Source organism: Cololabis saira, chromosome 23 (genome assembly GCF_033807715.1).
Source record: "Cololabis saira isolate AMF1-May2022 chromosome 23, fColSai1.1, whole genome shotgun sequence".
NCBI lineage: Eukaryota > Metazoa > Chordata > Actinopteri > Beloniformes > Belonidae > Cololabis > Cololabis saira.
Window position 1 is genome coordinate 30,602,775 of NC_084609.1, and position 12,754 is coordinate 30,615,528.

Sequence of the window (12,754 nt, forward strand, 5' to 3'; positions counted from 1 at the left end):
GGTTATGTGTGGATGCAAATGTTTTTATAAACGGAGGGGGGGAAATATTCGTTTTTAAAAATACCCGGCTACGTGTGGACAGGGTCTTAGACTTGTGTTATTCCTGCCTGATATCTTATTTTCACAAACTATACACCGTTGGCTACAACGGAAATGTTTAAGTACAAGAATGACAAACCATTATTATTCTTGCTATTAAACATTTCTGTTTGGTGCAAATTGGCAATGCAATGTGTTTCTGAGTGATTATTCCGCCGAACGGCTTAGTTTCAGCCATGCTCGTTCCCGAGACACACACGACCGCGCTTTGCGAGTGCACGGCACAGCCGTGACGTCAGAAAGAGACTTTTCTTTGACTTTTCTGGCCGTTATAAAACATTTTTGACGGATATAAAGTCCATGACTTAAAAATATAGAATACAAAGATTAGTAATTGGTGGTGATTACAGCTGGAGGTGTCCTGTGAACAGTTTTAGAGGCTTCTCTTTTACTATTGCGGTCTATGGGAAAAAAGCTTTCTGGGCCCCATGGGATTTTTTGTTGCAGTACCGCGGCTGGCCACTGGAAAAAATCGGCGTGCCTGCTGAGCGCGAGACTGGGGGCCTGAGCTTCTCCCACTTTCCCAGTGGGAAATCCCACTTCGAGGGGCGTTTCAGTTGAAAATTCCGACTGGGAACTAGTAAATCCCCACTTCCGAGGACAAATGGAACGCGGCATAACTCTCCGACGCCGCTGTGAGCGTATGGCTGGAGGAGGAGGAGGTTTGGAGGAGGAGCGGAGCAATGATTGACAGGAAAGGGGGGAAAGGAAGCATTTTTCACGGGGCAAAAAAGCACTGTAATAAAAAGCCAGGAAAAGAGTACTAGAGTGAAGTTTTTCTTGTTACACTCTTTTAGACACATTTGAGGGATGTTGCCCAAGACTTTTAATAGTGTTAAAAGCATGTTAAAAATGATGTCACAATACCTTTAATGGTTAATACCATGTTGGTAAAAACTGCTTTCAGAAACATTGTGGGTCAGAATTATCAAACAGATTTCAGTATTTAATTTTTGAGAATTTGCTTTTTAGCATTTTATGCAAATGTAACCCCAAGACAGTATATAAAGTAATGAAATATAGACAATGTATGCAATTATAACTGAAAACTTTAATGTTTTCTTACCTTTAAACATATTTAAAGGCAAAAACATGGCACCAGTTATTCTTGTGTCCAACAAAACATTCCTTTTTTGGGCATAAACAAAAAAATGCCAAAAGTTGTAATGTAATGATGGGAAAAAAAAAATCAATCTTTAGACATACAAATCGATTTTTAGGAATTAATACAAGAATCGATTTAGAATTGGAAAACTGATTTTTTTCAGCACAGGCCTAGTAGATACGGATGTCCGCCCTGGACGCCAGTCCTGGACGTTAGAACGCGAGTCCTGCGGCTGCTCTAGACCGGCAGGTCGTACCTGTGGAAGAGGACGGACTTGACCAGCGTCACCACGTCTCGACTGGCGTTGTAGCCGGCACACACGATGGCCACGTGGATGGTCTGTGGAGACAACAGGAAGCATGATAGAACATATGTGGAAGACTGCTTCAGCACAGAACACCAGAAGAAGAGATGGAGCTTCTTCTAACATGTTATTGAATCGACGTTCATGAACTAAAATCAAAAGACTGACGGAAAGACTTGAACCAACCGGAGTAAACCTCTTCTGATTCAGGTTCAGCTCACATGTGGACCGCTAAATCTCAACATCTAATTCAGGGGTCGGCAACCCGCAGCTCTAGAGCCGCCCTAGTGGCTCCCTGGAGCTTTTCCAAAAAAAATTTTTTTTTCCTTTTTTTCTTCTTTTTTTTCCCTTCTTTTTTCTTCCTTTTTTTTCCTTTTTTTCCTTCCATTTTCCTCTCCTTTTTAATCTCGACATTTCGACTTTTTTCTCCACATTTTTACTTTTTCTCAACATTTCGACTTTTTTCTCGACATTTCGACTTTTTCCTCAACATTTCGATTTCGATGTCCAGATCTACCAGGAGCTCTGTCACTTCTCAACTGCTCGCGGCTACCAACGGACTTTTTAGCAGCACTGAAACAAACTAAAAAACATTATAAAGTGTCGCCGCTTGAAGCTTCTTTCTCTCTCATTTTTTAACTTGATATGGAACACAAGCCACAGATCCAGCAGCACATCTATCATCTCCTCCAGGTTCTACATCTTTAGTGCTGTTGTCTTCTTCATTTAGATACACAATCAAATACGTCACAGCAGCTTCTCTCCAACCTCCTACTTCTGCTCCAGGTGCTGAATTGTAGTGGAAAAGAAACCAGGCCGAGTTGAGATGAGCTGAGCTGAGTAGGTACTTTCTGCTGAAAGACCTACTTTACAGTGACAGAATGTGGTTTCTGTAAACTTCATGCCCCGTTCATAATGAGGCCTGTTCTACAATGAGCATTTGGATCAGTTTTTGGTTCTGACTCTGGTTCTCTAACCCATGAAACGTTGAAATGCCGAGATTAATGTTGAAATACAATTTTGAGAATAAAGTCGAAATTTCGCCTTTTTTCTCAACATTTCAACTTTATTCAAGAAATTTTAAATTTTTTCTCAACATTTCGACTTTTTTCTCGAAATTGTACTTCAACATTATTCTCGACATTTCGACTTTTTTCTTGACATTGATGTTTTTCACGAAATTTTGACTTTATTCTTGAAATTGTATTCCAACATTAATCTCGACGTTTCGACTTTTTTATCGAAATTTTATTTCAACATTAATCTCGACGTTTCAACTTTTTTCACGAAATTTCAACTTTATTCTTGAAATTGTATTCCAAAATTAATCTCGACATTTCAACTTTTTTTATCGAAATTGTATTTCAACATTATTCTCAACATTTCGACTTTTTTCTCAAAATTGTATTTCAACATTAATCTCGACATTTCGACTTTTTTCTCGAAGTGCACAATAAAAAGAAATCTTCCCCTCTCCATGTTTGTTCTCCTGCATGCAGCACCAGTCAGCAGTGAAAAGAACATGAACCACATCTCACCTCACACTTATCCACCACAGGCTGCTGGACGCAGTCTGAGCTGTTGGCCCCGGCAGCGTTTTTCTGGCCCTCGTTGTCCCCGGTTCCCTCCTCTGAGTGAGTCCGATTCTGGTTCCCCCGGTGGGAGTCATGCTGCAGGCGTCCAGACGGGTTCCTGGACGGCCGACTGAGCTCCCGGCGCAGAGCCCTGTTCTCCTCCTCCACCGCCCGGACCCTCAGCTCCAGAGCCTGCCGCTCCCCGGCCCCGTCCACCGGCACCGAGGGCTGGACGTCCAGAGGAGACAAGGGAAGGGGCTTCACTGTGGGGAAAAAGACAGAGTCTGAGGTTATGAGGAAACGTTTGAAAAGAAAGTACACCGTTCTTCAGGTCCAAGGTTTTAGGAATTTTAAAAAGTACTGTAGTTTTACGTTACAGGTTCATGTACACAAGATATGTTGTTTCTTTTTCTATCTTCAACTGCATCTGTTACAAACAAGACAATCTGGATGTGTAAATGTAATGGCCATATTTGCTCCTTTGTCTTTTTCGAAGCTGTGGAGATCAGCCCCAACTCCCAGTGAAGGATGGAGATCAACCAAAAACTCCCAGTGGAGGATGGAGACCAACCAAAAACTCCCAGTGGAGGATGGAGATCAACCAAAAACTCCCAGTGGAAGATGGAGATCAACCAAAAACTCCCAGTGGAGGATGGAGATCAACCAAAAACTCCCAGTGGAGGATGGAGATCAACCCCAACTCCCAGTGGAGGATGGAGATCAACCCCAACTCCCAGTGGAGGATGGAGATCAACCAAAAACTCCCAGTGGAGGATGGAGATCAACCATAACTCCCAGTGGAGGATGGAGATCAACCAAAAACTGCCAGTGGAGGATGGAGATCAGCCACAGCTCCCAGTGGAGGATGGAGATCAACCCCAACTCCCAGTGGAGGATGGAGATCAACCAAAAACTCCCAGTGGAGGATGGAGATCAACCATAACTCCCAGTGGAGATGAGGTTGTGGAGCAGGAAAGAATACAACAGTTTCTCCACTTAAGAGCATCGCAGAGGAATGTAACAGCCTGGGATAGCAACATCAAAGATTTACAGCTTCAATTACTGCATTGATCTTTGTTGGAAAAGAGATGACTCTGTTTTCCTCATAAAATCACTTGTATTCAGCAGACTTGGAGATTCTGGGACTGATTGTGATGCAGATGTAGCAGAAGAGCCAAAGAAGAAACTCCAGTACATCTACAATGGGAAAATACTTCAATTTTATTCTTCTCTGACTCAAATCCCCCCAGAACCACAGCACCTTCTGGACCCCTCAAGCCCCCATAACCACAGCCGCTTCTGCAGCCCCCAACCCCCCCAGAACGACAGCATCTTCTGGACCCCTCAATCCCCCAGAACCACAGCCCCTTTTGGACCCCTCAATCCCCTAGATCCACACCCCCTTTTGGACCCCTCAATCCCCTAGATCCACAGCCCCTTCTGCAGCCACCAACCCCCCAGAACCTTCTGGAGCCCCCAACGTTGAGGCAGTAATTCATCTGCAGAGTGGATTAGTTGGGCATAATCCCACTGAAGCTGACCCGATGACCGTTTCCAGTGCATTTCATTCACACGGCATATGGTGTTTTCAGAGCAGCAGATGCACCTGGTCGTCTCTGCTGCCAAACTAATTCATTTGGCTCTTAGGTATTTGTCACGTCTGCCTCCAAACAAACGCCTTTGCAGAGTACATTAATCACATTCTCCCCACAGAGAGAAGTGGTGCTATAGTTCAGTGCAATAGGCTTTTTATTAAACTGAAAGGGGACATTTGCACAAAGTATTATTCTAACTGGTATTCCTGTAAGATCTGCAGTTTGATTCCCCACTTTCATGTTGCTGCCATTTCTCTTTCCTGTCTAAAATCACAATTGAACACACATACTACCAGCCACCTGAGCAGTTTCCATGGTCACTTGTGTGTCCTCTGCAAAACTGTTTGGGAATGGAGCTGAAGCACAGCAGAGAGGGACCTGTTCTTCAGCCATGTCTTTGTAATGTGTCCCAAAGGTGATTTTGGATTGTCTTGATGAAAACTGTATGGACGTCCTGGAATTGACGTGGCCCTGAAGGGAGCATGTGCTGCTATAAAATGTACGTCTGCATTATTGTTGTCATCACAGAGGTGGAAACGAGCCCAGGGCATCAAAGAATGTGGATTCTGGACTGATTGATGATAACAATCTGAATGATCCTTTTCCTCTTTGGTTTGGAGCACGTATTCCTGTTTTCTTCCAAAAATATTTGGATTATCAACCAGAAACATGAATCAGTGTCATCTGCATAAAAACCCATCCATCCATCCATCCATCCATCGTCCGCCGCTTATCCGTTCCCGGGTCACGGGGGCAGCAGTCTCAACAGAGATGCCCAGACTTCCTTCACCCCAGACACTTCCTCCAGCTTTTCCGAGGGGAGTCCGAGGCATAAAAACGAACAATCATATAAACAATATCAAGTCTGAGCAGGTAGAATTAAAGAAGCAGGGGTCCTCATACAGAGCCTTGTGGTACTCCTCTGTAGTGCAATAGCAGTTTCCTGTGTGATGGTCCCCCCCAGATGCCACGGGCCTTCAGCCAGAGAGGTAGAGATTCCGTAGAGACTTATGGATCGTATCCCCGGATAGATGGATGGATGGATGGATGGATGGATGGATGACGTACCAAATCAACGTTACAATCACCTGCTGACATCGCCTTTTTTGAAACATTTTATTTTGACCTTTTCAGGTCTGAAAATGGATTTATGTTAATAAATGAAATGAAGTTTGTGAGAAAAATGGGTTTGGGGTGTCTGCAAAAAAATGAAAGCCACATTAATCTTAAACATCACATTTCATCTTTATTTCCATTGTCCATATGGACCTTTTATTGGGGCTGTAAAAAAAAAGTCCTGACTTTAATCCAACAGGAGTGTTTGGGTAGGAGCTTTAGAGCTGAAGATGTTCAGTATGTCTACAGACACTGAAATGATGTACTTTCTTACAGAGATGTATGACAACTGGGTGAATCTTCAAAAGTAGAAAAATGTATAACCAAGCATGACATGTTTGTTTTAGTTCTCTGTGTGCATTTATAGCTCCTGTGAGAGAAATGCTTGTCGTTTTGAAGCAACAGTTGAAATGCCCAACAGTAGAAAACCAGTTGGCCGACTAAAACACTGAGCTGTAGGAGCTACTGAGCAATCTAAACTTGTGTATTCACGTCTGCCGCATTTAATTTGGATTATCTGTAAAGATGCCTCTTTGCCTTGTTTTCAAAGACAGTTATGTGCCCAGCGGTAGCAGCACATCCATCACGGCGTAGCATCTGTTCACCTGGCAGACTCTTCAGAAAACCTCTACAGGTACGCCAGCCAGATGCCTTTTTGTCTGATCAGCTGGACGAGGGGGACGGCGGTGGAAGCATTAATACACGTGGAGCTCTTAATGTTCCTCACATCCCCCCTCACGAGTAGGGATGCCCCCATACCATTTTTTTCACACCGAGTACGAGTATTTTAATTTGTGTGCTTGCCGATACCGAGTACCGATATGATACTTCTACCACAAAAATAACTAGGCTAAAAATGCAATGAATTGGAAGACAGGTTTTATTTGCAACAGATAAATAAAAAATAAATAAATAAAATGAGTAGAATAACTATTTTTAACAAAAAATAATCTTTCTGTGGAAATAAAAAGTCTCCACACTGGCACTGTCTTCACATTTAAGAAAGTATCAAACATATAACATATCAATGAAACATCATATCGCGGCTCGAGTGCGTTGAGAAGACGTGAAATCCTTGGTCTTCTCCAACTTCAGTGGCTGCTCATCCAGCGCTAGATAACGGTTAGAGCTGGGTATCATCACTGACCTCCCGATACGATACGATTCTGATACACTAGGTCCCAAGACGATACGATTTCCGATACGATACGATTCGATATCAATATTCTGGTTACAATAAGGGAATAACATGATCCTTCCACGCGCCACGTCCGGCCAGAGAATCCCCACCCTGCCTGGTGAAAAGAAGCAGCCTGCTCACTCCTCAAGTAAGGAGGTGACTTGAGCTCAGTGCAGGGCCTCCCGGGGTTGGTAGATGGAGCAATGCCCAGGACTGACTTAGGTAGGAGCACTGGGTGATAAAATGGGGGAAAAAATCAGGATTAAAAAAAAAAATTTTAAAAACAAAAAAAAAAAATCGATACTTGGATTTATGTATCGATAATCGTTCCTACACATGCATATCGATAAAATATCGATATATCGATATTTTTAACCCACCCCTAATAACGATTAGAGCCTCCGTTAAATTAACGGCCCGTGTGTCGTCTCTTGCCTTTGTCTGTGGCTTTTGCAGAACCTGAGCTAATGTTGCTGTTGTGTTCTTGCAGTAGCATTAGTAAACTCTGTATACTCAGATTCATGATGCGTCTTGAGATGTTTTATAAAGTTGATTGTATTAAATGACGTATTCTCCTTTCCTCCTCTTGACACCTTAGCAGCACGTAGCTTCAGTCTGCCTTGCTTCTGTCGTCGTCCCTTATTTTGAAATATGTCCACACTGCTGACGTCCCGCTGCATTAATTGTCACTATCTTGCCTGAAACGTCTCACTCATGTATCACTCTCTTCTCATCACCCCTGACTGCAGCTCAACATCTCCCCCTAAAGTTACTAATCAGTAACTACAACAACAATGAAGTGGTATCGGTGCGTGGTATCGGAGAAATTTTGTGAGTTCGAGTATATGAGAGCGGTATCAGCCCCGATACCGATACTGGTGAGAGCATCATCTCACGTTTCAATTTTAATTCATATTATTTGGAGGCTAACAACGCACAACTAAAGCTTTCTCAGTTTACGCAAACAAAAACAACAATTTAATGATATTCCAGTTCAGTTCGATCTGTTGTCATCTATTTATAATCCCATTCACTGCATTTAAGTCCAGACTAGATTCATACACAACCACCCAAGAATCCCAACAGATGGCACCGCCCTTCACCTAGATTCAGAGCAACTCTTTAAGCCTAACCTCAAGTCCCCCCAGACTCACAGACTCATCTTCCTTGACTGGTTCAATTAAAATAGTAACAAAAAACATCAATCCTCATCTTGTCAGGTTCAATCCAATTCAATTCATTCGTATTTATATAGCGTCTATTACAACAGAAGTTGTCTCTAGGCTCTTTCCAGAGACTGTTTGCAGGCCGGAGCTTCGGGAGCTGCGTGCTGGCCTGCGGTCCCCTCCCCCACCCCCCCCCGGTCATCCAGCTGCTGCTTCCACCTGCCTACGCCCCCCCCTCTGGTCATCCTGCTGCTGCTTCCACATGCCTTCTGTGTGCTGATGACGTCCCCAACCCCCCCAGTCTGGCCTTCAGCAGGAGGGTCCCCCCTTATGATCCAGGTCCTGGTCCAGGTTTCTTCCCTCCTAAAGGGGAGTTTTTCTTGCCACTGTTTGGCTTAAGGCTTTTCTCCCACTAGGGGAGTTTTTACCTGCCATTGTTTATGTAATAATTGCTCGGGGTTTATGTTCTGGTCTCTGGAAAGCGTCTGGAGACAACATCTGTTGTATTAGACGCTATACAAATAAAATTGAATTGAATTGAATTGACCAAAACATGACCCCATAGCAATTATTACATAAACATAACATAAACAGTGGCAGGTAAAACTCTCCTTTAGGAGGGAAGAAACCTGGACCAGGACCTGGATCATGAGGGGGGACCTTCCTGCCGGAGACCACTCAGGTGAGTCTACCCACAACCATGGGGAGTTGTGCAGCAGCTTTACTCCATAGCTTGTAGGCCGGTTGTTTCAGGGCAGATGGAACGTGTCAGCTGCTTCACGTCAGCGTCGACGGCGTCTGGATTATCCGGATGGTCTCAAGCAGAGTCTCCATGCGATGATGATAAGACCCGATGGGTCAAAGACCTTGAATGTTGTATTCTGCCTGTCAGCTGCTACATCACACTATAATACCAATCCATCATGTCATAGGACTGCGTAGCAGCGTCTGACTGACGTTGACATGCCTCTACAGGAGAGCTGACATACTGGCTAACGCCATTAATGCCAGAAACCTGGTATCTGGATACCAGTCACTCTCCCGGATAGAAGATACAAACTCCCGTTTGAGATATTTGGTCATGAAGTTGTCCTTCGGTGATGAAAAAAGCATTAAAGTGAACTGAAATGAACGGCATTGGCTTGCTGTGGTTTTCTCAGCTACTTCCAGTTTTGTGCTCCGTCCTTGGACACCAGCGTGCCCAGTTGTGTTATCCAACCTGGCCAGCCATCCCAATTATCTTCTTCCATGTTAACAATTAGTTAGGTTTGAGTTTGTTCGTATTGGTGGCTTCTTCAGTTTGTTCTAGCGCCCCCATAAGGAACAGTTACTGAACTGGAAGTGTTGGCAGGATTGATGAGTAGGGGTGTAACAATATATCGTGCCACGAAATTTTGCAATACAAAAACGTCACGATACATGTCGTGCAGGTGACAAACTGTATCGCGATATTGGGTTATTAATATTAATATATTGTGTTGACTAGTAACGCGCAGCGTATTTGTGCCGACCGCGCCTCGACCCGCGGACCAAAATCTTCCTCCGCTCAGAAGAAACTAGTACCGTTTTGCGGTCCCGTTTTGAGCTCTGAACTTTTACTGATGTAAGGCTGGTGTAGAGTTAAGCCTTACCTTATTAAATTAAACCTTTTTGGGGTGGTGAGTAGGATAAACACGGGACAACTTCTGCTGAGTTCCAGTGTACTTTAATGTCCCTCAACAGTGTAGGATTTTAGAACATCAACACAGTACCTAGTGCCGTACTGTGGCGTATCACTCCGCCCAATCTAAAACAGACTAATCACTACAGATAAACTGACTAGTGTCATTATAGTCCCTGATTTACATCAGAATATAAAGAATATATTTATAAAATAATGAACCCTGAATTACAAAAATAACCTTCTTAACAAAAATAAATCTCCTCTTACACTTATAAGGTGAGCAGGAATCAATCTTTGTTATGATGTAAAATTGTATGTATTTATTTACTTTTATTTATTTAATTTTAGTTGTTAAATTTCTGGAAAAGAAAAAAGTCAAATCATACATGAGAGAAACTATTCAGTTTGTGACCTGTATGAAACTGAAGATGCATAATGCAAACCTGACATTTACTTTTAGTTCAGTTTGTGGAAAATGGTTGGCCTGGCTTTCTCTTTAGAACTTAAACAGTTATAAAGCATTACAAACTGGAACATTTTTTTCCAATCATATGTTCCTCATTCAAGGTTGTTAAAAAATACTGCTATAATATTGTATCGTTATCGTTATCGTGACCTCAATATCGTGTTTCGTACTGTATCGTGAGATTAGTGTATCGTTACACCCCTATTGATGATGGACCTGGACGACTGACACCTCCATGGAATCGATGGACAGTCACAAATCCATGTCACATCTGGCATTATCCATTCAGAATGTAGAAAAGATTGTATGTTTTTTCCTCAAGATGACCTTCGGTGGTTCGGCATTTGTACGCCCCTCCTACTACTACTGTCATGGAGACGCTTTTATCCAAAGCGACTTACCTGTGAGACAAACACACGGGGTTTAGGGTTAAGGGCCAAGGTGGTTCATCTTGGTTGCCAATAAGAGACATTAATTGGATTTGTCTCAGAGTCTTGTGATTCCATGAATCTAGATTTCCACTGGAATCTAATTTCTGATGGTGAAACAAAGATGAGACTGAATTCAGAGCTGGACTGTAGTCAATGAAGTTGCTTTTAGTAGTTCAGTGAGTTTTTGTGTCATAGTGGTCATCATTATGCTGTTGCAATCTGTTAAGCCATTAACAGGCCACAAACACGAATGTCCCAATTACACAGAAGACAATGATTTGTCTTCAATCCCTGGTCATTTTCGCAAGGACGTGGTAAGACATTGATGAGCTTAGTCGGCATGGAGAAACACAACCTTCACTCATGAAGATGGGACATCTCTCATCACGCTTGAACATGAAATACGTCAGTTTTAAAATAAGATACACAGTTGCTGTTTTAAGTTTGGGAGTACTGAAGCATTTCTGGTTCCAATAAGAACCCTGAGGGCTTTATTTGTGTTAATCCATTACAACTGAAGGCTTCCTGTGAAGAAAATCCTTCTTAAGCTTGAGGGATTTCTGGGAAAGCTAAAGCTACTTTTCTCTTCGCTGCTCAGCCTCTAAAGAAACTATAAACAACAAATCAAAAGCAGTTTCATAGGTTAAACCTTTTGTTTTCATTGTTAAAGTTCTGACATTCCCCATAAAGGGGACCTATTATGAAAAAATATGTTTTCTCTTGCTTTAACATATTTAAAGTGGTCTCCCCTCAGCCTCCCTAACTCCGCCGGCCGGAGCTTCCGCCATTTTTTCGTAGCGGTGTATTGCGTCATTCAGGCAGCCAATCAGCACAGAGCCTCATTATCAGTGGGCGGGGCTAGCCCACTCAGAATCCTGCATAGATAATGAGGATAGAGACTGGGATGATAAAGACATGGTTTAGAGGCTGAATTTCAATTTCAATCAAATAGTCAAGGGGCAACTTTATAAAAGAGCCTCCGTTAAGACTTTTGCTCACATGTCTGGGTAAAGTTTGACAACCTATTTTTTTTGTTAGAACAAATCTATAGAAGGGATTTTAGGGGTGTTGTCATCTTGAATTTTTTAGCTGGTGACCACTAGAGGCGCTAGAATATTCAAGTTCTCAATTCAGGCATATGGTCAGTTTTGGTCAACCTGTACAATTTGTATACATAATTGTCAAGATTAAAACATTGTATATCTAAGGAAATAGATAAAACAATACTTAAAAAGCCTTTATGAATCATATTGTAATATTTTAGCCAATATTGGATACAAAATATCATTTTTTTAATAGACGTTTTTGACCTTTAATAGAAAATGTGTTTCACTGCAAAAAAAAGATGGTTATTATGTGTGTTAAAAACGTCTATTAAAAAAAGTCATATTTCTTTCTTTTTTTTCAATTGATGTTTTATCCATTTCCCTAAATATAAAATCTTGAACATTGAAGATTTTGCATATAAACTATAAATTTTGACCATTAATGTGACCATATGCATGAATTGAGTATTTGAATGTTACAGCGCCTCCAGTGGTCACCAGCAAAAAAATCCAAAATGACAACACCCCTATTATTCCTCCTAGGGGTTCCTTCTAACAAAAAAATAAGGTTGTCAAACTTTACCCAGAAGCGTGAGCAAAGTTATCAATCTTAGGGTTTGCCCCCTGACTAAAAAGCTTGTTTTTAAGACATTCAATGCCTGTTTAAAATAGGTATTAGATGCCATAACAGGTTCCCTTTAAGTTGATCAAAATTATTAAAAAAAAAAAAAAACAGTTTGTGAAGTAGCACCTCAGGCTTGGGATGTCAAACTGATTGTGGTGGACACACCGTCCTGTCCAGGTTAACCCCAACGCTAACACGATGCTCCGCCCCCCAACGGGACGAAGCTACTGTAGAGAGTAAATGAAGTATGAATGGGTCAAACAGCAGCTTTATCCCAGCCCTGACGCTGAAGAAAAGGCATTAACATGACCTCAGGTGACGGCTGAGGCCACATGGACGCGGGTGAAGCCCTTGGGGGAAGGTGTGTTGGTGAAGAGAAGACTT

General features: G+C 42.3%; 1 protein-coding gene across 1 annotated transcript in view; it reads right to left on the reverse strand.

Annotated features, from left to right (window-relative positions):
• Positions 1 to 12,754, reverse strand: part of large1 (LARGE xylosyl- and glucuronyltransferase 1) — a 72,656-nt gene that overhangs the window by 46,618 nt on the left and 13,284 nt on the right. Inside the window, exons 3-4 of the mRNA XM_061714738.1 lie at positions 3,047 to 3,345; positions 1,461 to 1,543 (exon numbers count right to left, since the gene is read on the reverse strand). Coding sequence (XP_061570722.1) covers positions 1,461 to 1,543; positions 3,047 to 3,345 — 382 coding nt within the window. The remainder of the gene's footprint in view (positions 1 to 1,460; positions 1,544 to 3,046; positions 3,346 to 12,754) is intronic.